General features: G+C 32.3%; 1 protein-coding gene across 2 annotated transcripts in view; it reads left to right on the top strand.

The window, feature by feature from the left end:
- SEC63 (SEC63 homolog, protein translocation regulator) overlaps window positions 1–26,463 on the top strand; it is a 61,311-nt gene that overhangs the window by 21,989 nt on the left and 12,859 nt on the right. The window contains exons 3-17 of one of the 2 annotated variants that reach the window (XM_081294901.1): window positions 1,157–1,271; window positions 2,371–2,483; window positions 8,365–8,426; window positions 9,027–9,085; window positions 10,265–10,315; window positions 11,272–11,380; window positions 13,326–13,420; window positions 13,521–13,653; window positions 14,968–15,060; window positions 15,784–15,938; window positions 17,189–17,336; window positions 20,063–20,145; window positions 22,071–22,136; window positions 22,332–22,517; window positions 25,791–25,949. In XM_081294901.1, the coding sequence (XP_081151027.1) occupies window positions 1,157–1,271; window positions 2,371–2,483; window positions 8,365–8,426; window positions 9,027–9,085; window positions 10,265–10,315; window positions 11,272–11,380; window positions 13,326–13,420; window positions 13,521–13,653; window positions 14,968–15,060; window positions 15,784–15,938; window positions 17,189–17,336; window positions 20,063–20,145; window positions 22,071–22,136; window positions 22,332–22,517; window positions 25,791–25,949 (1,627 nt within the window). Of the gene's footprint in view, window positions 1–1,156; window positions 1,272–2,370; window positions 2,484–8,364; window positions 8,427–9,026; window positions 9,086–10,264; window positions 10,316–11,271; window positions 11,381–13,325; window positions 13,421–13,520; window positions 13,654–14,967; window positions 15,061–15,783; window positions 15,939–17,188; window positions 17,337–20,062; window positions 20,146–22,070; window positions 22,137–22,331; window positions 22,518–25,790; window positions 25,950–26,463 lie in introns of those variants that run through there. The other variant, XM_081294902.1, reaches the window with a different exon arrangement.

Raw genomic sequence — 26,463 nt, 5'->3', positions numbered from 1 at the left:
CTTCTTTGATTCTTAATATGTTTTTGCTAACAAATCCTGTTTGGTATAACAAGTTGTTATCCAAAGAGCATAAAAAAAGTAAAAATAATTTAATGTCCTTACCTAAAGATAGCCACTGTACAATGATTACTTTATATGTTTCTAATTTTTTTATTTCTAGAAATTGGATTATGTTTTAAATAATTTGAAAGCTGTTTTCTCTTTTAAATTTAACAATACAAGGTAAATAGTCTTTCACAGGAAATTTTACTTTTATTAATTGAAAGTATTTTTCTGTATGGTTGTAACAGTTATTCAGTAATTTTTGGATGAGTATTTAAGTTTGTTATTTTCTTTTATTACTACTTATATCCATAACTACCCTTTTATACTCCACATACTTCATTCTACTTTATTCTCTTCTAAATTTCTTGATTTGGAAAGGATTGATAGACTGAAATGGTGTTATTTTTGAGGTTTTTAATACCTTATTTCCAGATGTCCTTCAAACATCTGGAGGGAGAAGAAATAAATTTTTTGTCAAATTATATGTTGTTTTATATCTTTTTTTATTTTAACTAATGCACATTTTTATCTATTGGCTACAAAATGTTACCTTGTATGGCTGCATCATAGTTTACTTAATTCTTTATAAATGATTTATTCATTTAATTTCCTGTAAATGGACATTAGATTATTTCCAAGGATTTACCACTGTAAACAATGCTGTTTATTCATCTTTGCACAGCTGACCAATTACTTTTTTTAGTTTATCATACTAAAAATGTAATTGCTAGGTAAAGAGCAATTTTTTTTACATTCAGTAGCTTATTGAATACTTAATATTTATATATTTTGATTACTGAATACATAATATTTACATATTTTATCTAATCAAGTAAGTTAATAACTTGAATTAACTCCTGGACTTGAAATTCTACAAATAGTAAACAGAAAATTTATTACATGGGAGGCACTGTACTAGATTTTACAGAATTCAAAAGTGAGAAAGATATTATCCTTGCTTTAATGGGAATATTCAACTCAGCAGCTGTAGAATTTGAGTGCTATGAAATTAGTTTATATTGTTTTATGCCTTAACCTCCCTATATCATTAGACTCAAGGAAAGCCATTCACATGTATTTATTTATACCTCATGTATCTTTTTCTTAACAGGAAAATAGTTCTACTTGCAGGATGGGCATTGTTCTTATTCCTTACATACAAAGTGTCCAAAACAGATCGAGAATATCAAGAATACAATCCTTATGAAGTATTAAATTTGGATCCTGTAAGTTGTATTATTATATTTTGTACTTTAAAGATCCCATTAAAACACAATAGGTCCACATCTAAAAGAAATTGTACCATGCCTTAGAGAAATCAGACTTCAGTTAGTTAAAATTTTTTATTAAAATAAGATATGAATTTATTATCATTTTAACATGCGTATGTATATATATTTAAGCTGAAGCTATTAATTGCCATATTTTAAGTATTGTTTTGTAATTGCTAAAATATTTGAAGATCAGAAGTTAGCATATTTTGAAAGACATCTCTAAGATTGATCTAATGCAAAATTTAAAAAATGGGAGGGCATTTATATTAGTTGAATGTTAAAAATCTTATGCCTTTGTGTTGATTGACATGTAGGCAGTATGTTAAATCTGGTTTTGGGGATCTCATTGAAAATTTGTCTTTTGGGTGTATCATTAGAATGTTAGAACTGAAATTAATGATAGAGATCATCTAGCTTTTTTTCAAATAGAGAAAATGAGGCTTGGAAAATTTGTGTCTTCTCTGGTGTTCTGTAGCTTCTTAGTAGCCAAGCTAAATCTAGTGCTCTTTCCATTTTTCCCCCAAATCACTTCTTCTAATTTGCTCAACAGATGGCTTGATTCAGAGATTTATATAATACAGAGTAAGGAGTAATTTCATCTTCTAGTTTTCTGCTTTGTAGAAGAAAAGTTTGCATATAATATGATTTTTCTTATTGTAACAACTGTTGTTATGGCAGTCAGGAGTTTGAGATGGTTTCCAGTCCTCCTCAGATTATAAGGGAAGCAAACCTTTGATTTGAGCATTTTTGAGCTAGTCTTAATTTACTGTGATCATTTTTTGATAAATATCTGTATACTTTTGTTTAAATGTGGCATTCTGTGGCTTCATTTTAAAATCATTAATGCCTAGTACTGCAGGATATATTAATTCCATAAAATAAAAATACTTTTATTTTAAAATGTGTGGGGTGAAATTTATGGTACAAAATATGTAGGAGGAAATGTCAGTTTCTTTTGTCAGAATATTAAGTAGTTTATTGTCAAAATAGGTTGGATTATTTCTTTACCACATGGTGCTTGCTTTTACTAACACAAAGCTTTCCCTTTTAGGGAGCAACAGTAGCAGAAATTAAGAAACAGTATCGTTTGCTATCACTTAAGTATCATCCAGATAAAGGAGGCGATGAAGTCATGTTCATGAGGATAGCAAAAGCTTATGCAGCGTAAGTATCATAGGACCCATTATGCATTTTGTAGAGGGGAAAAGATAGTTTTGTGTTTTAATAAAATAGTAAGTAAAATAAGTGTCATACACTTTTGTTAAATGCTGACCTCACATGCTGTGTTATTTATGGAACTATTCTGCAGCCCTAAAATTGTAATTTAATGAAACCGTAATTTTAAGTAACTTAAGTTGGCACTGAAAGTAGTACTTGTGCCATGTGAACTTAGTTAAATTAAGTAGTAAGTGAGGAGTTCATTGAGCTATTTTGTAAGCATCTCAAGTGGAAGAGAGTATACTCGTACCTTGTTTTCATTTTGAGGCTTTTATTAGGCTAGTTCTGTCCCCCCCCCCCTTTTTCTTTTTCGGCAATGTAGTTGCCTCATTTACACTACTTAAAGGCAAGTTTAATATTTACTTTCAATAAATACTTCATTTTTGGTATCTTTTTGCAAATTCATTTTAGTAGATTATTCCTAGTTTATTGTTAAATACTAGTTGAGAGGTGATTTTTTAAAGGTTTTTTAAAAAATTCTTATTTATTTGCTAAGAAACGTTTTCTTTAAGAAAGTTTTCAGGACTTGCAAATCATATTTTTCTTGTTGGGACTGGCGAGTTGTATTGTTATTGTTAAGAAACATTATTCAAACGTGCATTATGTGTACAGATTTTATTTATGTATTTATAAACTTTGAGGAACATTTTTGCTGTCGTTTTTTTGTGGTGCTGGGGATTGAACCCAGGGTTACACTTGCTAGGCAAGTACTCTAACACTGAGATAGATCCCAGCCCTTGAGGAACACTTTATGTACACTTCGTGGAAGACAGAATAGAGTATATAAAATTAAGAAGTTATTATTTCTTGGGTGTTAATACTACAAGAGACTAAAGTTAGCTAGAATCTTTAGGACTTAATGATGGGTACATCCCCACCTAGTTCTTTTGTTGAATTAAAGAGTTATGAGGAATTGTGATGTATAATTTTGTCAACTGATTTAAAGAATATAAGTAGACAATGGATGACTCAGATTTAATAGCAAACTGTGAAAGTAATATGAATGACAAAAGTTTTGGAAACATGTTATTTTTGTGCTTAGTGAAACACAGACTTTTTACCTATTCCCTACATTTTTTTTGTGGCTTACTGGTTATCTTTGTGAAATACTGTATGATTCTGTATTAAAGTAACGGTATCTAGGAGCTTCTGAAGTGGGACCAACATTTTCTCCGTAGCTCTTCTCCAGGTTGCTGTTTTTCAGTTGTCTCCTTTTTCCCCCTTTCAACATGTTTTCTTCAAGCATTTACTATTTTTCCTTAATTATTGCTGTACCTTAATTGCTGTCTTTAGGTAATTTAAGAACTGAAGATTGTCAGAGGTGTCAGATAGCCAAGATTATTTAATTAGTAGCTTTAATTTTAGTGCTTTTGGTGCAGGGCTTTTTCTCCCCCTCTTAGTCTTCAAGTATTATAACAAGTTTATGCTTCTGTTTTCAGGTTGCTAGCTCTGACTTTATGATGTTCAGTTCCTTTTAAAAAAGTTCAGAAAAATAATATAAGATTTTTAGTTTCAACTCAGTTATGTGATAAAGCTAGAGAATATTTTGTGTGTAAAATATTTTAAATACTTAATGGCTTATCAGACCAATGAATAAGTAAAATGTTAGTGGGACCCATAACTTTGAGATTTTGTAACTTGTATGAGTCCAACTAGATTAGGCAAGATGTCTATTTTATTAAATGTAAGTTTTGAGTAATTGAGAAGTTCTATTTTACGAATAAATCTCGTTATCCCAGTTAATTCAGGCAGCCTTTGCAGTGCATATATGTTTGATCTTCAGTTTGTTTCAGAATTTGCTTTGATGATTTTATGTAATTTCTTTTCCTTGCCCATTATAATAAATATTTTTTCCTATTTTCACATGCCAGATGTAGCTTTAAAAAGACTGGTTATTTTTAAGAAGTTAGACCATTGAATTCTCTGGTTCATTTTTCTGGGCAGTAGTTAAAATTTGGCTTTCAGGTGTAAAACATTTCTTTAAGATATATATAGTAAGTGGACAGCATAGGTGTTACTTTGAAGATATTTTCGTGTGAGGCACTGGGTTTGATCCTCAGTGCCACATAAAAATAAACAAAATAAAGGTATTGTGTCCATCTACAACTTAAAAAAATGTGTTCTTGTGCTCCAGCACTTGACTATGTAATTTAGCTCTACAGAGCCAACTCAGGGTTGCTCACATATAATTTAGTGAAAGCATTCTCTACATCAGGATTTACAGTAATCTGGGGTCTCTGAAATTATTTACAGAATTTATTTTACTTTTTTACAGTACTGGGAATTGAACCCAGGGCCACTGCTGAGCCACATCTCCAGCCCTTTTTTAGTTTGGGGGATGGTCTCACTATGTTGCTGAGGCTAACCTCAAATTTGTGATCCACCTGCTTCATCAGCCTCCCAAGTCACTTGGAAACTAAGTGTACTTTTTTGCTATCTTGTGAAAGTATATCTTCATTGCCTCTCGACTTAGAGGTGTGTAGAAGGTGTGTGCCAATACATATTCTGTATATTGCTTGTAGTATACAGAATTTATATGAATTTGTAATGTGCATTTTCCCTGGGGACAGGGGACATAAGAGTTCATTACATTCTTAATAGGATTTGTGTTGCCTCTTTCCAAAAGTTAAGGGATATAATCATGTTTAAGAAACTACATTTATTATTATATGAATTTTATTATTATTGAATTTTAAAAAATTATAATAGCATCATTGGTCCTGTTTAAGCTTGTTATATATGATCTATGCTGAAATCACGGGCTTATTTAAGGTACTGCAACTGTATTTTTTTTTTTTTTTTTTTGGTACCAGGAATTGAACCTAGGGATGTTGGGCACTGAGCCACATCCCTAGCCACCTTTTTTCTTTTCTTTTCTTTTTTTGGTACCAGGGATTGAACTCAGGGGCACTCGACCATTGAGCCATAACCCCAGCCCTTTTTTCTATCTTATTTAGAGACAGGGTCTTACTGAGTTGTTTAGAGCCTTGCTTTTTGCTGAGGCTGACTTTGAACTCCTCCTGCCTCAGCTCCCTGAGCTGCTGGGATTACAGGTATGCACCACTATGCCTGGCTCTTGTCTTGCTAAATTGCTCAGGGTCTCCCTCTGTTGAGGCTGGCTTTTAACTTGTGATCCTTCTGTATCAGGCTCTTGAGCTGCTGGCATCATAGGTGTGTCACCACACCTGGCAACTCTAGTTTTTACTTTTATTTTTAACATTGAAATATTTTATTTGTATGTATCCATGACATCCCTGGAAAAAGAATCCTATGATTTTTTTCTTTGTGTGTGTTTCATATTTCTTCTTCAGAAGATCTCGTCAGAAGGAATTATCAGCTATGATTGTCAGAACAGTTAAAGCAAACTGAGGGGATGGGAACAATTGTTCTGCCATTTTTCTAGATCTTTGAATTACACATCAAACCTGAGACTGGTCACTTTGTACTTGTTTTTCCTGATTGTGAAGTTCACAACAACTTTCTCAGCTCTATGATCATCAGTGATTTAAATTTACCATTGTAACCATGCTTCATCATCACAGAAACTGGATGATGACTTTGGATCAAGGCCTAATAAGAACTTGGGGTTTACATCTTTTTTTGGCCTGTAGAAGCTCTTGAGAGCATTAGCCAAGACATTCATGACCACTCTCATGATGGTGTGGAGAGTTAATGAACATTAACTCTTAGGAATGCTTATACTGAAGCACTCATAGGTAGTAAAAAAAATCACTTGTTTTTTTAAATTGACTTTAAATAAAGTTGCTGATTTGCTTGAATCATTTACTTGAAATAGTTGCTTGAATTTGCTTTGAGTGTCCAACATGGTGTCTTTCACAGTGGCACACCACAATTTGATGAATGAGTTAATGTTATTATAACCAAGTGTGTACTGTTTAAAAAATTAGAAAATGATTCTGTGATATGAGCTGTGATTTACAATTGCAAGCTTTTCATATATTGTTTAGAAAACAGGTTCATTGCCGCCATCATTAGAAAGGCAGAGAGGACAGATAATTGTTGGGGGGGGGGGGAAATGTTCTATTTACGAGACAGAATATTGAGAGAAACAATAGCTAAAGCTCAAGGTTTGGTGGACAGTTGTCCAGGGAAACCAAAGCAGAATATTTTGAGAAACATCCCTCTGTAGAAAAGAAGTCGTAGCATCACTCTTATCAATTTGCAAGCAGATACTTTTCACTGGCTCCTGTATTTTGCTGTGGCATTGGGTCAAATAAGTGAGTTACAGTTAAACAAGGACCAAAAATATCAAGGCACAAATCATTGAAACCTAAGGGTGTTTTTTATTAACTTGTAAAAATATTTTATTGCCTCTCAGTAAAAATGATTTGTAGGTCAGAAACTGTGTTGCCTTATCACCATCTGTGCTAGCTGGTGACCTAATGCTGGGTTCACAGCATAACTGAAGAAAACGGCAAAGAAAACATACAAATACACAGAGGTACCTTTTCAAATCTGTGACGGCTCTCTGACTTTAAGGGTCCACGGAAAGAGAGCTCCACTGGAATTCTTTATTCTTATATAGGGGACACATAAGGAGAGGATCTATGGAACATTTGCCCAAAAAGGGCAAAGGGGTAGGATTACAAAGAAAAGGTGAGTGTAACTCAACCCCTGTAGGTGACGACCACTCCTGGAGCCATGCCTTGTTTTCTGAGCTGGGGTAATGCCCAAGTTACTGGGACCTGGCACTACTGTGCCAGACTGAAGGCAATAATTGTTCAGAACCCTGGTGCATCAGGACTTAAAGGCTTCTGTATCCAGGTCAGCTCCTGACATTGCCTCTTAAGTTCTGGGGAAAGAAATAGATTTGAAAGTAAACAGAATCTTTGCCAGTTGGTCCACCAGAATGCCTTTCTTTCATTGATCAATTTTTTTATGGGTTTGTGTTATCTTCCTTGACTACATTGTGAAGTTTTTGTTTTGTTTAAGGTTCTGGGGATTGAATCCCCAGGGCATTATTTTTTAGTCTTAGGCATGGTCTCACCAAGTTGCCCAGGCTAGCCTCGAACTTGTGATCTCCTTGTCTTAGCCTCCTGAGTAGCTGGGATTGTGGGTGTGTGCCATCATACCTGGCCATTGTAAAGTTATGCTTTTTATAATATCTACACTGGAAACTGAGATAATACCATCTTGACTCTGTGTCTTGAGCTCTGTGTTTAAATGACTCTAATGACCTACATTTATAGCAAGGTGTTAAAAAATCATTGTGTTGCTTTCATCTTGCCTGGAGTCTGTTGGTTAGGAGGTATACTTCTTGTTCTGCTGATGGTTGGCTTAGAAGAAAATTATGATCTCATCATAATTCAAATGACTTTTTCCACAACATTGGAAAAAGTGGTGTTCTTTGAGAATATGCTCTAAATGTTTTGGAGGGACCTACCATCATGCATTGTTTGTATTTTTTAAAGACATTGTATTTATCATAAGTTATAACCATGTTTATTGAAGAGGTTTTGGAAAATATGAGTCTATAAAGGAAAAATTAAAGTCACCTATAATTCTCCGGGAAAAATTAAAAGTCACCTATAATTCTCCTTGCTTTTTCGGAAAATGTACTGGCTCAACTTGAGAACTCATGAGTTAGCAAGGAATATGTATCAAGGCTTAGTAGTTAGCAGTTTTTATTAATACAGCAATCTTTGCTCCCTGCCTTTTCCCCTGATATCAGAGAGACTTTTATCTTGATTTTCTGAATTAGTGTCTTCTGAGAAATGAGTTGGTTGGTTAATGTAGTTTGTCTCTCCAAGTATATATTTTTCAGATGTGGCTTTCTAATGTTGCAGCTTTATTTTTTTTATGCTAGTTTAACAGATGAAGAGTCCCGAAAAAATTGGGAAGAATTTGGAAATCCAGATGGGCCTCAAGGTGCAGTATATGATCATTGTAAAATGTTGGTTATATAGTATATATTATGAAAATATATAGTATATATTATGAAAATGTATATATTGAAAAGAGCATTTTGATTTTCTTAGTTTATGAATAGGAAAATTATAATAGTTAAACATGCAAATTGGGTTTCCTTTTACTTTTAATTTTCTTTTTGAAGACTAGTTTGAAAACTTTGAGAGAGAAGAGCAGTAACTGTCATTGTTCTTTCCAGTAGATAAAAATTAGGTGAAAAAAATATTTTTTGTAAACTAATAACAGACTTTCTCATATTCATAGTGTTTATATAGACTTGACATATAAAAGAATTTAGGTTTTTTAGGAAGAAAGTTGTGTATGTAAATACTTTTTTCTTGTTTTTGAAAAACTTGTACTTAAATAGGGTTGTTTTTCTTCTTTTTGAAAAATTTGAACTTTTAGATATAAAGTATCCCTTAACTTTTGTCTAATGATGCCCACATAATGTAATCTCTCTAGGTATTTTTAGGAAGGGGAAAGAATGTAGAATTTTGAGATATAAAAAATGAAAATAAAAGTAGAGATTCTTCAGAAACTATGATATTCTTCCTATTTCAGCCACAAGCTTTGGAATTGCCCTGCCAGCTTGGATAGTTGACCAGAAAAATTCAATTTTGGTGAGTACGTTTAGATAAGACATATCATGATGTGTTTGTGGTAATTTTTGCTATATACTATGTGTTTTGGTATAATCTAAAGAACTTTTACAAAGAAAATACTGGTATAACTTTTTAAATTTAACTTGAATATATTCCGTATTTTACAAAATGGAGAAAACAATTGGTTCCTATTATTGGGCTGCTGGTTTGAGGTAGTATGTTCTAAAGTTTATTTTCTTTCAAAAGTATTTTCAGATCAGGTCCTAGTTTTGGTTTGGAGAACACTGGTTTTTATGATACACATTTAAGGACTACTCAAAATTGAAATCCTTTTTTTTCCAAAACCTTTATTCAGGCTAAACTAATTTTAATGTATGTTAAGTTAAACAATATGTATTCCATATGGTACTTCAGAAGGCAGTAGGACATCAGGCTTGAATCAGTAAGAGTTAGTATATACCTAAAACTTTGGGAATTATTTTACCTATTGTTCAAGAATAGATGATTCCTTACTACAACTTTCTTGAAAATAATTGTCTAGGAGCTAGTTCTGAATGCATTTGTTTTGCAAATGGCCATTTTATGACATATTGAAATTGTTTGTAGGGGTAGATAGTTGCTGCATATAAGGGTTTATCATGCTTAGGGTTACTTTGTGGGAATAGGAGGTAAGTAAGGAAGCTACAAGATTTAGGATCAAGCAGTAGGGGGAAAATTCAGTAGATGTTTATTAGCAAACAGAAAATTTTGAAGTGTATCTTGATGGGCAGTTTTTCAGGGGCTTCTATTGTCATTTATTTCCAGGGCACTAACTGCTTGTAAGGTGTGGGTATATGGAATACTTGACTGGAAGGAAAACAATTTATAAAGACATTTTGCCATTTCTGTATTTTGTCAGTAAATAATAAATCAAAAGATAATTTATTATGGTGGATAAGAGCATAGGCTCTATAGATTACTAGATCCGCCACTAGCTGTGCCTAGGACCAGCTATATAACCTTTGTGTACTGGATATACCCATCAACAAGAGAAAAACAGTAGTGATTCCTTTCTCATAGAGTATGAGAATAAGGATTAAATGAGATAATACATGAAGAGTACTTTTAACAATGCTTTCGTATTATAAACCTCAAAAGAAATGTTCATGAATGTTGTTATAATTTATCTGGTAAAGGTCATAATTTTTTCATTTCTAGGTTTTACTTGTATATGGATTGGCATTTATGGTTATCCTTCCAGTTGTTGTGGTAAGTTCTAGCCCTTTTTATTAACATTTCTTTTTCTTTTTTTGGAAGGCATTTTTTGGAGTCTCCCTATAATATTTTAATTTGTATTAAAGTGTACTTCATTAATCCTTGAACTTAAGAATTTTTGCTTAGCTTACGTTTAAAGATCTTCTAAAGGTGAAATTGCTTGAGTTACTTAAGAGCCTGTCTTTGTAATCCATAAGTAAAACATACCTGAGGTAATACAGGTATATTTAGAGTTTAAAATGAAAGTTTATTTTCATTTGTCCCCAACTTTATTTCTGTCAAGAATAATTACTCTTTGTTTCCTCTTTCAAATTTTACGTGCACTTTTTTAAAAAAATCTTTTATATAATTTTACTGTATGTATTGTTCCTGTGACCTTTTTTGTTTTACATTTGGGGCACAGCATATAAAGAAGCCTCATTTAAAAAAACATAATAACTGCATAGAACCATAATATGGAGATATACCATAAAATTTTAAGATTTTTACCACTTACTACTTTTGTGACTTGTGTTCTTTCTGATCCTGGAGTTCATCTGGGTCCTAAAGTGAGGCTAGTAATTAACATTTTATGTGAGAGCCAATCATTGGAATTACTGTGAATGAGAGTATCATGTCAATTGTGAAATCATTTATTGAAAAAATTTTAAGCATGTGCTGTCCATTGGGAACTAACATACTGTTTATAGCTGTGAGTGGTCTTTTTCCTGTTTTGTTTTTAAATAATTTTTTCCTAAAACTAAGTTCTTTAATCATACACATATAGTAATTTACATTTGTATTTAGGCTTTTGGCAATAGAAGTATTTGTTCTAAAGATTAAGTGCTTTTATTAATTATGAGTATTTTATGTTGAATTGAAATATAAAGATTTGTCATGAACATATTTTGCATCAAATTTAACATTTATTAATGTTGTCTTGCTTTATTGTTTTTTTGTTTGTGTTATAGGGTTCTTGGTGGTATCGTTCAATACGGTATAGTGGAGACCAGATTCTAATACGCACAACACAGATTTATACATACTTTGTTTATAAAACCCGAAATATGGATATGAAACGTAAGTCAAATTAAATAACTGAAATTAGTTATATTACTTTCTGATTAATTTATGTGGAGTTGATATATATTCTTTAACTCTGTATTGGAGAAATTGCATTTTATAGTTTCATAGCTAATCAGTTCATATAACTGAAGCCAGAGGAAAGTGCTATTTACCCTTTATCACAGTTTTTGACTTGTATTTATATTATTTCCAGTATTTATATATTTTATCAGAGATTTTATGATAAAACTTTATGTTTGCATTTTCTAACATTACTAGCCAACATTTTTTTGTTGTTTGTCTCAGGTACTATTAAGGACTGTCCATTTATTACCTCAGTTAATCTGTATTGTGCCCCCATCAGTAAATGCTGTTTTTAAGCATGTTTTTTAATGAGGACTGCAGCACAGAAACGTTAGCATGTCCAAGGATACACAGTGACAGTACTAGGGTTGAGCCAAAGGCAATTTGGTCCCTGAGCCTTCAAGCACTTCATTAAACCATATTAAATGAGTAAAAATAGATGTCTTAGGTGTGTTGAAAGAAAACTGTCAGAATATTTCATTCTCAGGGTCTTATTTAAAAATTCCTTCTTGGGGAAGAAAAACGCATCATACTGAATACTTTCTTTGATCCATAAAACACACTTTCTAAAGTTCATACCACTGGAGAATGCAATTTTGTTCCAAAACTGAAATGGACTTCTTTGTATTTGGGATTTGCCAATTTTACTAATTTTCTTATTTTTTAATTGTCATTGGACACATACCTTTATGTATTTATTTCTATGTGGTGCTGAGGATTGAACTCAGGGCCTTGTACGTGCTAGGCGAGCGCTCTGTTGCTGAGCCACACCACAGCACCACTAATTTTCTTGATAATGAGAAAAAGATTCCTCAAGATCATACGACAGTGTGCACACAATAATTTTTTTTAGAATTGAGTAGATGTTACTTTTTCTTGTGCATATATATTATTCTTATGTTATATTGAAATATTGCTATAAAATCTTTCCTTATTGAAAATGTTTCATGTTTATAATGTTTTGATGTTTGTTTGTTTTTTTTTTTTTCCCTCAGTGATCTTGATTTCTGAGGCTGGTTCTTAACCTTATATTAATTTTTTCAGAAAAGCATTATTTAGCTGGTAGATTTGTTTGTTTTCAGGAAAGATAGTAATGGTAACCATTTACACATACACTATGTTTGTTGTATGTCAGACACATGTAAAAAAACTCAGGTGTAGAGAGGTGAAGAATAGTGCTCTAGGTTCTTTAGCTAGTGATATAACTTCCGGGTTTAGGCTCGATAACCTCTGTATAGTTCTGCTTTTTGTGTATTTTTTAAAAGTATTTTTTGCGGTAAGGTAAGATTGATGACTGTAGTGCCAGTCCTTAAAGAGCTTATAGGCATTACACTTGCTGGGAATCTTATGTATTTCAATTGTTTATTCACAAAACCCTCTAGGGTTCCATCATTTTCTGGAAATTGCAGTGTATTTTTGTTTACTCAAAGGTATGACAAGTCACACAGTGAAGAAACCTCAACTCTTTTTAACGCATTATTTTCAGTGTGTTTAACTATAGGGCCCCCTTTTTTCTTATATAACAGTTATCAGCATCACACAGAATACTAATGCTCTATAGAAAATTTTTTGGAGCAGCTGGTTAAGTCTGGAAAAGGGTGCTGTTATAAGTGATTTTAATGTATCCAGTTACTTTGGTGCCTTAGTTTGTAATACATTTTTCTTCACTTTGGGATAGGCAGTATTGTCCACATTTTAAGAAATAAAATGTTTCTTTTTTATGGGATAAATTAATACTTGTCAGTAGTAGAGTTGAGATGATTTTCAGAATGGTTTGGGATTAGAAAAGTGCATTTAGTAAGTAGCATTAAGAAAGTATCTCAAGAAGGAAAATTGATCAATAAATTTATCTTCATTTTTTTCTTTGTTTCCATAGGTCTCATCATGGTTTTGGCTGGAGCTTCTGAATTTGATCCCCAGTATAATAAAGATGCTACAAGCAGACCAACAGATAATATTCTAATACCACAGGTTAGGCACCATAGCATAAATTCTTTGATGACTAGTTGAGTACTAAAGTGGATACTTTTTTAAAGTATATATTTTTGAATAATTATTTTATTTACTTTAGCTGATCAGAGAGATTGGCAGCATTAATTTAAAGAAGAATGAGCCTCCACTTACCTGCCCATATAGCCTGAAGGCCAGAGTTCTTTTACTGTCTCATCTTGCTAGAATGAAAATTCCTGAGACCCTTGAAGAAGGTATTTGTGATTCTAATATCTACAGGGTTTTAATAGAATCAAAGCAACAGATTTAATTAGATCTCATGGTGCATTGTTTTTGTCACTATTCTTTTTTGCTCCATCAAATAATTGCTCAAGGACTCCCATCCCCCCATTTTTGTTTTTTTAATCTATATGCTACATAATTGCTTCACATAGTTTGAAGGTCGAAGTTGGATGTTTTGGCAAATATTAAAATTTAGTGTTTCAAGGTGAGAGAATATTCTGAAGGAGAAATGTTTAGTTAAATTCAGATCATACAAAAAGTTCCTAATGACTTTTTAACAAGAAATTTATAAGCTTTCTAGAGGGACAGGAATGGGTTTCACAACAAATACCTCCACTGAACACTAACCCCCACCTACACATTATCCTTCCTACCAGTGTTCTGAGTAGTATTTGTTTGATCTTTATTTAAAGCTACATAATGTGTGTGTCTGTCTCTGTCTCTTCCTATCCCCTTCCCTATTTCTCCATTCCTAATCCTAAATACTGTTTTTTTTTTAATTTGTTTTAATTAGTTACACATGACAGTACAATGACCTTGACATATCATACATTTGAATCACTTTTAAATGAAATCTTACTGTCCCCCATCTCCTTTAATAATGTATTCAAATGCTTCAAACAAGGCTACTTGATACTTAGAAATTGGATGCTTATTCTGTCATAAGAAAGGATGTTTATGATAGAATGAAGGAGTACTGTTCAAGCATTGTCACTGAAGTTACTTTGAAATTTTAGTAATTATGCTGCTAATGTTCTGTACAGATACATAGTCATCTTCATTTTTACCAATCTGTAACAAACAGGGAAAACATTTTTTTAGGTTGAATGCCAAGCCCAATAGTAGTTAAGACTTTTATATGCAGTATAAATGACTCTGTGTGCCTTGTTGCCCTCTTCCTCCTCTTCCTCATTTCTCTGTATTTAGTTGACATTTATTCTCATTCTTAGCTTTTAGAATTAATTAATACTTAAGGAACTTACAAGCACAAAAAGAAAATTCTTGAGGTTCTCAAATGCAGCAAGATTAAGACTAAATTTATGATTAAGGCTGCTTTAAAACAGGAATTAACTTCTGAAGCTTAACATAATATTAAAATTTTCCTTTGACACATCTGAGTGGGGGTTTTCTGGCCATTAACAGTGATGCAGAGGAGAAACTGTAAAATGCTGAAATCCTGTGAAATGTTTGTGGGACAACTTTTTTAGAATTAGTCTTGGTCTATGATGATAAAGATGCTTTAACTATGAAATTAGAATTGTTTCAGGTTTTTTATTGTTTTGCAGATCAGCAATTTATGCTGAAAAAATGCCCTGCTTTGCTTCAAGAAATGGTTAATGTAATCTGCCAACTAATAATAATGGCCAGGAGCCGTGAAGGTGAGGAGGAAATGTAATTAAATTGTTTTATTTATTTATTTATTTATTTTTTGCAAGCATGTGCAGATTTTACTTCACAGTTTTTAAGATTTATGAGGAACTAATTGTAATTCTGTCTGCCAGTTCAATCGGCTTTCTCAATTTTGCTCATGATTTTTCTCATTGTTTCATAGTTTTATTGTTTGCTCTGCAGATTTAATATTTCCTTTTCCTTCTGATTATTTTTGGAGTTAGTTTATTCTGTATTTTACCAGTGAGTTTGAAATATTTCTTTAACAAACGTAATGATGATTCACCTGACATGTAATATTTTTTGTATGGAAGGAAAAGAATCAGGGAATTGTTGCTCAGTAATGGAATGGGAGAACCTTAACAAATAAGACAGTGCTTATGGGTTGTTGTGGGAGATGTTAGTACTTGCATGGTATCAGTACATTCATGATGCTGATAATAATTGATAATTTAATGTTACTTGAGTTGATGCAGCTTTTTTTTAATGAAATCAGTGCTTATTGCTGGATAATATACATTTTGCTGTTTGCATGTTAATATCTTCTCCAGTAATTTTTAAAAGAAAATCAATACCACGATCTTAAAATTTGTGTTAAAGATATTAATGATGTAAAAGATATGAGTATGATTTGGTTTTATGATGAATTGTGTACTCCGGAACATGTAAAAGTCCAGCCCTGTTGTTTCTTCTTTTTTTCTGTTCTTTCTAAGAAAGGGAGTTTCGTGCTCCAACTTTGGCATCCTTAGAAAACTGCATGAAGCTTTCCCAGATGGCTGTTCAAGGCCTTCAACAATTTAAATCTCCTCTTCTGCAGCTCCCTCACATTGAAGAGGACAATCTTAGAAGAGTTTCTAATCATAAAAAGGTAATTCTCTTCTGTTTTGTACTTCAAAGTTAATATTTTGCAGTTTGTCATGTCACTTAAAGGTAATATGAATGAAAAGTTTTCTAGAAATGGTTCCTATGAATTTTTTAGATTTAGGATATCTTAAGTGTTATGAAACTATCTTTCAAGTGGTTCTGTTAACATATTCCTGATTAGGTAGTTTTTAATAATATTTTACTATTGTAAGTAATGTTACTGTGATTGGGGGGGCTTGTCAATGCATTTTAGCAGTTGACACTTTGCTTCATATGTTGCCAAAAATAAGTGTATGGTATACATTTTAGTAGTTTCATTCTTGGCTTAAAGGTTGAATAATGGGTCTATTGTTTTGAGCATGAATAAAAAAAATTAAACATTTGAAAAAATACATTAAGTAAAGATAATTCTTATTTAGAAAATATAATCTATGGTAAAGATATAATGAACTATTTAGATACAGCAAAAAATATGTATAAAGGAAAAACTTGAGAAAACAGAAGTAAAATTACAAGTCTAGTGCGAGATTTTAAACATTACTTTGCATATATAGTAGATAAAGGGAGAAAAGGTAGACATTGGATTTGGTGATTAAGGTAAAGTTAATAAATGTATATTAGAAATTTGTATTAAAAAGACAGTGCTGTCTTTTAAAGTAATTGTGTTGCCCCTATCAATTTGATCATGTTATGTCATAATCATAAAAATCTCAAAATTCAAAACCAGAACTTTACCTGTCTTATAATCTAATTTTTGTGAAAGTACAAATTAAATAATTAACACCAAACAACTGAAATTAAAGAACACTCTTATAAGTAACCATTTTGCCATGGTGGATATTATTACAATAACAGTCATATTTAGAAAAGTAACAAAAATTAAGAATATTGCATAGTTAAAACCTCGAGAGTGTATCTGTACTTGTGAGGTATTTATTCTTAAAGTTTATTTTTAATTAGGTTGAAAATAAACAAATTGAAGACAATAGTTCTTACTTGGGGGTAGAATCTATATGAATGTCACTGACATCTTTTAATTTTTTTAAATTAAAAAACAAAGGCTGAACTGATCCTTAATTTAAGCCGCATTGGAGAAAAGGACCACGAAATACTATTAGTTGTATTTTCTGCTTTGAAATGCATACAATATTAACATTTTTCTTAAAGTGCTGGATTTTATTTTAGTTAACACAATTTATTTTTATGAAAAGTTTCATGAATTAGGGATTTATAATTTTTATTTTTCTTATTCAGTATAAAATTAAAACTATACAGGATTTGGTGAGTTTAAAAGAATCAGATCGTCACAGTCTACTACACTTTCTTGAAGATGAAAAATATGAAGAGGTCATGGCTGTCCTTGGGAGTTTTCCCTTTGTGACAATGGATATAAAATCACAGGGTAAGTGATAGGTTTCCTCGTTGAACATTGCTTCCTATTAGATTTGTTCTCATTCATTTGATTCAGGACTTAACAACATAACTTGCAGTGAGACTCTGCAGAACTGTAGTTTTCCTGTCAGATTTACCATGTTGGAAATTGATGGAGACTTAAATCTTTTTGAGAAAACTTATATAGCCCTGCTTTATTTTTGTTAACAGTAAGATTAAGTGCAAGGACTGTTTTGTATTTTAGCTTTCAAGAATTTAACTTTTCAGAGATTTCCAAATGTAATGAAAAGAATGAGATATGTGAAATACATTAGAAGAAATAGTGTTAAAAGAAATATCACTTAATATTGACATTAATTTCCAAAGCCCCAACTTATTTATATTAATTAATCCTTGAAAATTGCCATGTTTCTGCCAACTTTCATGAGTTTTTCTCACATTTTCTCTAACTTTTCATCTATTTCAAGAAAAAAATGGAATATTTTTCTATTTATATAACTGCCCTGTGACCATTTTAATAGCCAAATAATAGTATCTTAGAACACTGACAGAATTAGAGATCATCTACTCCATTCCTTCTTTTTTTTTTTTTTTTTAAAAGAGAGAGAATTTTTTAATATTTATTTCTTAGTTTTCGGCAGACACAACATCTTTCTTTGTATGTGGTGCTGAGGATCGAACCCGCGCTGCATGCATGCCAGGCGAGCGCGCTACCGCTTGAGCCACATCCCCAGCCCCTCCATTCCTTCTTTATGGTGTTCTATGCTGTAACATTGGCTAAGTCACTGTTGTGAGGGTGTTCTTATATGTGCCAAGAATACAGGGACATATTAGGAGAAGTTTCTGTCTTTAAAGGACTTATCATCTGGTTGAAGACATTGGATTAAAAACAAGAGAACATAGGCTAAGTATTAAGTAAATAACAGACATTGTACCCATGTTCATGCAATAAATACTGAGTGCTGGAGAAGGGGAGGTAAGACAGTCTCTGCCTTATTGAATTTATCTTCTGATAGACATTGAGCTTGGTTAAATGGCTTTCCAAGATTATAGTGTTTGGGACAGGAAGGCAAACAGTGCAGTCTGGTTTCCATTTGCCTAGAGTTGACTGTGTAACAAGTATAATACAGGTAATAAAACCTTGGATCACTTTGGCAGGGATTTGGGTCCATGAGTTTTCATTTTTAAAAACACTAATATAAAGGGTACATTTAGGATTACACTGCTTTAACCAGAAATTGTTCAATTAAAGTTTAGTTTAGGACTTAAGAGATAATCTTTGATATAATGAAGGATAGCAAAAAGTAAAGAGATTTTTCTTACAAGATATAAGGTGAGAGTATTCACTCTCACTCATCTGTTCACTTCAATAGTATCTTGTATAGACAGTTTATTTTGTATTTTTACAGTGCTGTCTAAACATGTAATATAAGTGGTATAATTTGAAGGAAGAATAGAAGAATTATAGAAGCAAGGAAAAGGCATTGATCAATACAGTAGTGGAGATGATGGCTTTCTCCTTCCAGTTACACTAGGGTCTGTGTAGACTCTCATGGTAGGCTTTTTCTTCACATTAAAATATCAAGTGGCATGTAGATATTGATACTTCAGTTATTTTACATGTACCACTCACATGTGTAAAGCTTTGCAAATGAAAAATGTGGATGGATATGTGATTCAGATTTGAGTTTTGATAAGAGTGTCTTCCAGGCTGAAAAAGGGATACATAACCTTTGTTGATGCCCACCTGTAACACCTCATAGCCAGTAGTGGGGTGAGCAGTTAAAGGTTGTTGAAGGTCATTGTTTTCCAGTTGTTGTTGTTACGGTAAAAGCTAGAACAGAGTATATGCGAATCTAAATCTGTGTAACAAGTATAATTTAGAAAAACTGTAGTCAAAAATATATAGAGAAGAAATCTTATAGATAAAAATCAATAATAAAAATGAATTTAAAGGCTGGGTATGTGGTTCAAACATAGAGTGCTTGCTTAGCATGTGTGATGAGGCCCTGGGTTGGTTGGTTGGTGGGTCTGCCTGCCCCCCCCCACCTCCCACCCGTGTCTGTCTGCGCGCCTCTCTCTTTCTCTTAATTTAATTTTTGTTTTAATGTAGACATTTTGGGGATGTATGTGGCAAATGTGATTTTAAAAATACTAAATAGTTGGCAAAATTTTATTGTTTAGGGTACAAATTTCAAAGTGATTTTTGATATAAAGAGAATATATTGACGTTCTTACCTTTAAAAATTGTTTTTATGGTGATTTAGTATGTTTTCATTATTTTATTCTGATAGGCATTGATCACACGGGCAAAGTCTTGTGAATATAAGCTTTGCACAAGAGTGACAATTCTGTAGTTCTAGTATCATACTGTGTTTTCAGAGTCCGGAGTTTGAAACTTGGCAGTGTCAGGGCAGTGATTGTGTGGTCATTTTACTTTATTTCTGAACCTTGGTTTCTTTTTTTGAAGTGGAAATGATAATAAGTAAAAGCACTCTGTAGAGCTATTTTAAGGATTAAAGTCCTATTTACCATTGGATTTTTACAGTACATATACTAAATTGCTAAAGGCATTTATAAGAATTTTATATAGATGGTCACACTGTTTTTTATTAAGCTTAAAATGTAGTATGCTCAAAATACCAAATTGATTTGGGTAAATTAGATTTTGCTATTTACATTTACCTAGAACTTGATTTTTACTTTTTGCTGTCTTTCTTTCCTTTCATCTTACAGTATTGGATGATGAAGATAGCAACAACATCACAGTAGGATCTCTAGTCACAGTGTTGGTTAAATTGACAAGGCAAACAATGGCAGTAAGTAGTCTGTATTTTTATGCTTTAAGAGTTATGTTTTAAGATTTTTATATTTATTTTTCTTAGTTTAAGTAGAAATTTCTCAAAGTTGAAACTAATGTAGTAATAAGAACTGATTTTGCAAGTTCTGTTTGTTGTTTATTAAAAGAATTAAAAATTACAGTGAAAATAACTTTCTGATAGTGTGAAAAATTTATGCTCTCTGGGAAAAAAATTCAAGCAATGGAGAAAAGTTTAGAAAAAAATTAATTTAGGTACTGGGGATTGAACGCAAAGGCACTTAACTACTGAATCACATCACCAATTTTTAAAATTTTTTAAATGCCCTAACCCATTTTTACCTGTGGAATTAATTATTTTTATCATGGATCCCTTATCTCACTCATCTCCCTGAAGAAAACCTATTGTCAACCTCTTATGACCAGAATTCAGTTTATGTGTATCCTTTCATATTTTTCTCCTGTTCATATTTACAGTTGGACCTTCAGGATGCATATCCTTTTTTTTTTTTTTTACTTTTTTTTGTTGTTGTTGTTAAATCTAGACATATTGTGTTTCCTGCATTTTGTTTTTATCCTTTTCTGTTACATAGTTATGTTACCTTCCAAGTCAACTGGTATATTGTGACTCATTGTTTTTAATGGACCTGTACTATTTCAGGTTATTCAACTACTGGTAGATCTTACTCTGCTCTGGAGTTTCTGACTATCTTCATGAAATATATGTTGCATTAAACCCCATGTTAAATATATCAAATAAAAAATGTTAATTTTATGATAGCAAGTGGTAAGAAAGCATTTTGTGTCATGGACTTGGGGATGGATGGTGCCTCCTGGGAGAAGGGAGTGCCAGGCCAAAATTAGGTTCAGAACCTAAAATTATAATTTTCACATGCTGTGGAATTCCCAGACTGAGAAATGAGAAAAAAAATTGGTCTTGGGCTATTGACATTTCTGGGGTAGTTGTATATTTATGTGGGTGGGTGGGGCATAGGGGGAAGGAAGCCTGCCTGGACTAAGGAAAAGGATTAAAATCTTTTCCCTTCTAATCAAGTAGTGTTGTAGAATTCAGCTAATAAATGAATAAATGAAGACGTAGGAAGTGCTGATATAATTAGACTAGGGAGTGGCAACCTTTTTCTATAAAGATCCAGATAGTAAATATTTTAGGTTTTATAAGCTATGTAGTCTTTGTTAGCAATACCTGAACTCACAAATGGCATGGTTGTGTTTCTATAAAGCATTGTTTTAAAAATTGGTGGCATGCCATAGTTTGCTACCCCTTAGTTTCTGTTTTAGAGCCTGATCATTGGAATTGTTTTTAATGCTTCCAGAGAGTTTATGAAACACAACCCACATCACTTGTCATCTTCTAGTATAGTCTTACTAGTATGTAAAACTTTATTTTACAGCTTCTTTATTGATTCTAAAAGGATTTTATGGTTGGTGGATATATCTTTAGCATATGTAGATACTCTTTGTGATCCACAGATACAATAAGCAGTGTCACTGACAATAATGAATAAACTAATAGTAGTGGTTTTTTGAAATTCTTAATGTTAGAAAATAATCTGATGTTCAAATTGTCATAACATTAAAATATTCACATTTGGTTGCTGTTAAATAAAAGTAAAATTTTAAACTGAAATTTTTTGTACTTAATAATGAATTTGCTTATCTTAGAACTTTATTTCATTAAGTAGATGATTATTTTAAATGTATTTAAGACAGACATTAAGACTTTAGAAGGTAGCTTCCTGCGTATCATACATCATAAGTTAATAACTGCTGAGTCTACTATCCCTCCCTCAGTTGTAAACAGCTTAAAAAAAATAACCGATAACACATTTTAAAAACATTTCTTTGTTTATCTGAAGGGTAAATATAGGCTGACAGAGTTTATCTTTTTCTTTTTGCCACCCCTAGGAAGTATTTGAAAAGGAACAGTCCATCTGTGTTGCAGAGGAACAGCCTGCAGAAGAACAGCCTGGGGTAAAAGCTGGAATTTTCTTAACTTATCTTACTTGGAAAGAAATTTTTATTTACTTCCTGATGGGCTTATATTACTGTGGGAGAGTAATTTAGCTTATGAAAACATTTAGTTTAGCCATTTCCATCTAAAAATTACTGAATTTCAAATGAAACTTATTATGATTTACAAAGCATGGTGTGTGTTGTGATTTACAGCAGCAGCAAGGTGATGCTAATAAGAACAAGACAAAAGGAGGATGGCAGCAAAAGACAAAAGGACCCAAGAAAATGGCTAAATCAAAAAAAAAGAAGCCTTTAAAAAAAAAGCCTACACCTGTTCCTGTTCCATTATCACAGACAAAGCAACAGAAACAAAAGCAGGCAAATGGAGTCGTTGGGAGTGTGAGTATATTTATTGTCATTGTAACTATTATTATTGAGGTAAAATATACTGAAATGTTCAAATCTTATGTGTACAGCTCCTGAAGTTTTAGATGTATATGTACCCATTAAACCCAAATCAAAATTTAAAAACCTTACTAGCATCCTAGAAAAGCTCCCTTTTGCTCCTTCTCAGTCAGTGACCCCTTCCTTTATCTCATCTCTTCACCTCTCATTTTTCTGACTATAATCACCAAAAATTAGGGGTTTTTTTTGTTCTTATATTTCATGTAAGTGGAATTAGTTATGTCTGCTTGGTTTCATTCAACTTAACGTCCATGGTGTTCATCTTTTTGCATTGTGTATAGCAGTAGTCCGTTGTGTGTGTATGTGTGTGTACATGGTATTTCATTGTATGAATATGCTATAATTTAATCTCTGTTCTATGCTTGTTGAACATTTAGGTTATTTGCAGTTTTTACTTAATATGAATAAAGGCTCTTTGCTTATTCTTGTACGTTGCATTTTGTGGATAAATTACTGGATTATAAGATGTATTTTAACTCACCAAAAGAGCCTATTTTCCAAAGTTTTGCCATTTTATGCACTGTAATCAGAATATGAGCGTATAGTTGTTCTGCATCCTCACCAGTACTTGGCTTTCTCAGTATTTTAGTCTTTCAGTTGTTCTGTGGTAGTATTATTTAGGATGGTTTTTATTGGTATATACCCGATGACTTAACATTGTTGAACACCTTATCATATACTTGGTCCTTTTTTCCTGCTGGCTTGTTTGTCTTATGGATTTGTTGGTGTCCCTTATATATTCTGGATAAGTGTTCTTACTGTCCGCCCCGATATATATGTATGTATGTATATATATATATATATATAGTTTTTTTTTTAAAGTTGCTGATGGACCTTTGTTTTTATTCATATGCAGTGCTGAGAATTGAACCCAGTGCATTACACGTGCCAAGCAAGCACTCTACCACTGAACCACAACCCCAGCGCTGTTTTCCCCTCTTAGTGGTAGCTTTTTGATGGTTCTTAATTTTAGTGAAGTCTGTGTCATCAGTCTTTTGCTTTAGGGTTAGTGATTGTGTGTCGTGTTTAAGATATCTCATTGTAACTCAAGGACATTGACATATTTTTCTGTTTTCTTCTAGAAACATTATTGTGTTACTTGTTACATTTAGCTCTATGATCTGTCTTGAATTAATTTTCATGCATGGTATGGAATACGGGCCACCTATTCCAGAACTGTTTATTGAAAAGATCCTTTCCTCAGTGAATTTCAATGGCGCTTTGTGGTAAATATTGTTTATGATGTGTTGGTTTATGGAATTTCTAGTCCATTTCATTTATTTACTTGTGTGCCAGTTCCATACTGTCTTAATTATAGCTTTATGCTAAGTCTTGAAATAAGACTTTACTCAGTCATCTTAGCTATTTTAGGTCCCTTGCATTTCCAACTAAATATTTAGAATAAGCTTAAACTACCAAAGTTATTAGTATTACATTGAATTTGTGGTTTAGTATGGAAGAATTGACATTAACAATGCTGAGTATTTTTATTAATGATCATAGTTTATCTTCATTAATTTGGAACTTCCTTAATTTTTCTCGCGGTGCTTTATAATTTCTAGTGGCAAAGGTATGACAAATTTTACATTTGATTTACCTCTCTGTTTGATGCATTTTCTTGGTGTTATTGTGACATTTAAAAAAATTGTTCTTCAGTGTTTGTGGCTGGCATATAGAAATCTGGTTGCTATCTAAATATTGCTCTTGTATCAAAGAGTCTTAGCCATTTGTAAAAATATTTTAATGAAGATTTTCCACATATGCAGTCATGCTCTGTGTGACTGGATATAGTTTTACCTTTTTCTTTTTAAGCCTAATGCCCTTCTTGTCTGCCTTGCCTTTCTCTGTTGGTTGGAATTTTCAGAGTGATATTGAGTAGCAGTGATAATTGTACACACCCTTTACTTTATTTTTTATCTTAGGAAGAAAGCAAAACAGTTATTTTACTACCAAGTATATTGTTAGCTGCAGGGTTTTGTATCCTTCATCAGGTTAAGGAAGTATTTCCTTCCATTTCCTATTTGCTGATAATTGTTTATCATGAGCAGATAGTGGATCTTATTAAATGCTTTTTCTGCATGTATTTAGTGATCATTTATTTTTTCCTTTTATTAATGTGGTGAATTGTATTGGCGGATTTAAAATTTTTAAATCACACTTGCATTCCTGGGTCGGACTCTTACAACTGTTTTTATGAGAGGATGTTGATATGTTTCTTTTTTTTCTCTTTTTAGAAGAAAATATTGGTGTCTTTTTTTCTCTTGTAATATCCTTGTCTGCTATGATATCTGACCTCATTAAACAAGCTAGGAAGTATTCTCTTTTTTTCCTGGAAGAACTTTTTTCCTTCTTATTTGGAAGAATTCTTTAGGGAAACTATGGAAAAGTTTTAAACATAAGCTATTTCTTTACCTTGTTTCATGGGGTATATATTTTATCCTTTTCTTACCAATTTATGTTAATTATTTTCCAGGGAATTTGTCTGTTTCCTCTAAATTAGAAGTTTTTTGGTATAAATCTATTTATAATATTCTTTTATTTTAATGTCTGTTGGATCTGATTAATCTTATTTATTTCCAATATTTTGTATCCTCTTAAATATTCTTGCTTAGAGACTTTCAATTTTACTAATCTTTTCAAAGAACTGTCTTGGTTCTTTTGTTTTCTTGATTTCTAGTCAATTATTTATTTCAACTTTCTTTGCATTTAATTTGATACTCTTTTTCTTGCTTCTTGAATCGAACACTATTATTTTTGCCTTGGATATTGACTTTCCTTAATATGTTATAACCTGTTACAGCAGATGACCCTACACTCCAAAGACAGTATTTTTCAGTAAACTGCCCATTTCCTCTCCTAAATAAAATGTATTGTATAATTGATACTTTTGAAAGCTGAATCATCTTAGCTATTGTGGTGTAGTGTACTTTGAAAATAGAAATATTTTTATCTTACAAACTGTGAAGAAGGGATACAATTACTAATCTTAGACTAATAAACCAGGTGAGCCAGATGTTAAAGTCTTCAGTCTTACTCCTTCATCTTTATAAATAAAAATGTTCATAATTTTCTAAAATTCTGCTTGGATAGTGAAAATTTAATCTTCAGCCAGCTTAGTTATGTTGACAATAAGTTAGCTTCAGGGATGCAAAATGATCAATATTACTAGAAATATTCAAAACTTTGTGCTTGCTTTTTTCCCTTTAGGAAGGTGGAGTGAAGGAGGATGAAGAAGAAGTTTCTGACAAAGGCAGTGATTCTGAAGAAGAAGAAACCAATAGAGATTCCCAGAGTGAGAAAGATGATGGTAGTGACAGAGAATCTGATAGAGAGCAGGATGAAAAACAAAACAAAGATGATGAAGCAGTAAGATGAATAGATTTAAATAACTAGATTATTCCCCTGATGATTGTTTTGGGTTTTGTTAGTGTTCATTTGTTTGCTTGCTTGCTTTCTGTTTATCTGTCTTAGAACCTGCGCATTTTTTCATTTAATTACTTTGCAAATTTTTTTTAAAGGAATGCCAGTCAGAGTTTATAAATAAAAATTGTTTCAAACTAGGATTGGAAATCTACTTTTCTTAGATCTTAAATTGCTAGGTAGAGTAGAACCTAGGTCTGAGGTGAAGTCAGTTTTCCTTCTTTAAGAAATTTTCAGTATTAGGGTATCTCTGGAAATATGAGTAAGGGAAGGTGGACTGCAAAATGGGAAGCAGTTACTTTGAAGGCCCTGTCACAGGTTCCAGGTAGTGTTTAGATGAAGAAACATTACTGTGGACTTTATGTCAAGAGGTGTTAAGGGAGAGCTAACGTTATGGAATGTCACCTTGTTTCATGAGTATATAAGACATTTAAGGAAGTTATTAAGATGGTTAAGTATG

Source organism: Spermophilus citellus (genome assembly GCF_964194105.1).
Source record: "Spermophilus citellus genome assembly, chromosome: 5".
In the NCBI taxonomy this organism is placed as follows: Eukaryota; Metazoa; Chordata; class Mammalia; order Rodentia; family Sciuridae; genus Spermophilus; species Spermophilus citellus.
The sequence above is the reverse complement of the archived record's forward strand: the minus strand, read 5'-3'. Positions and strand labels throughout refer to the sequence as shown.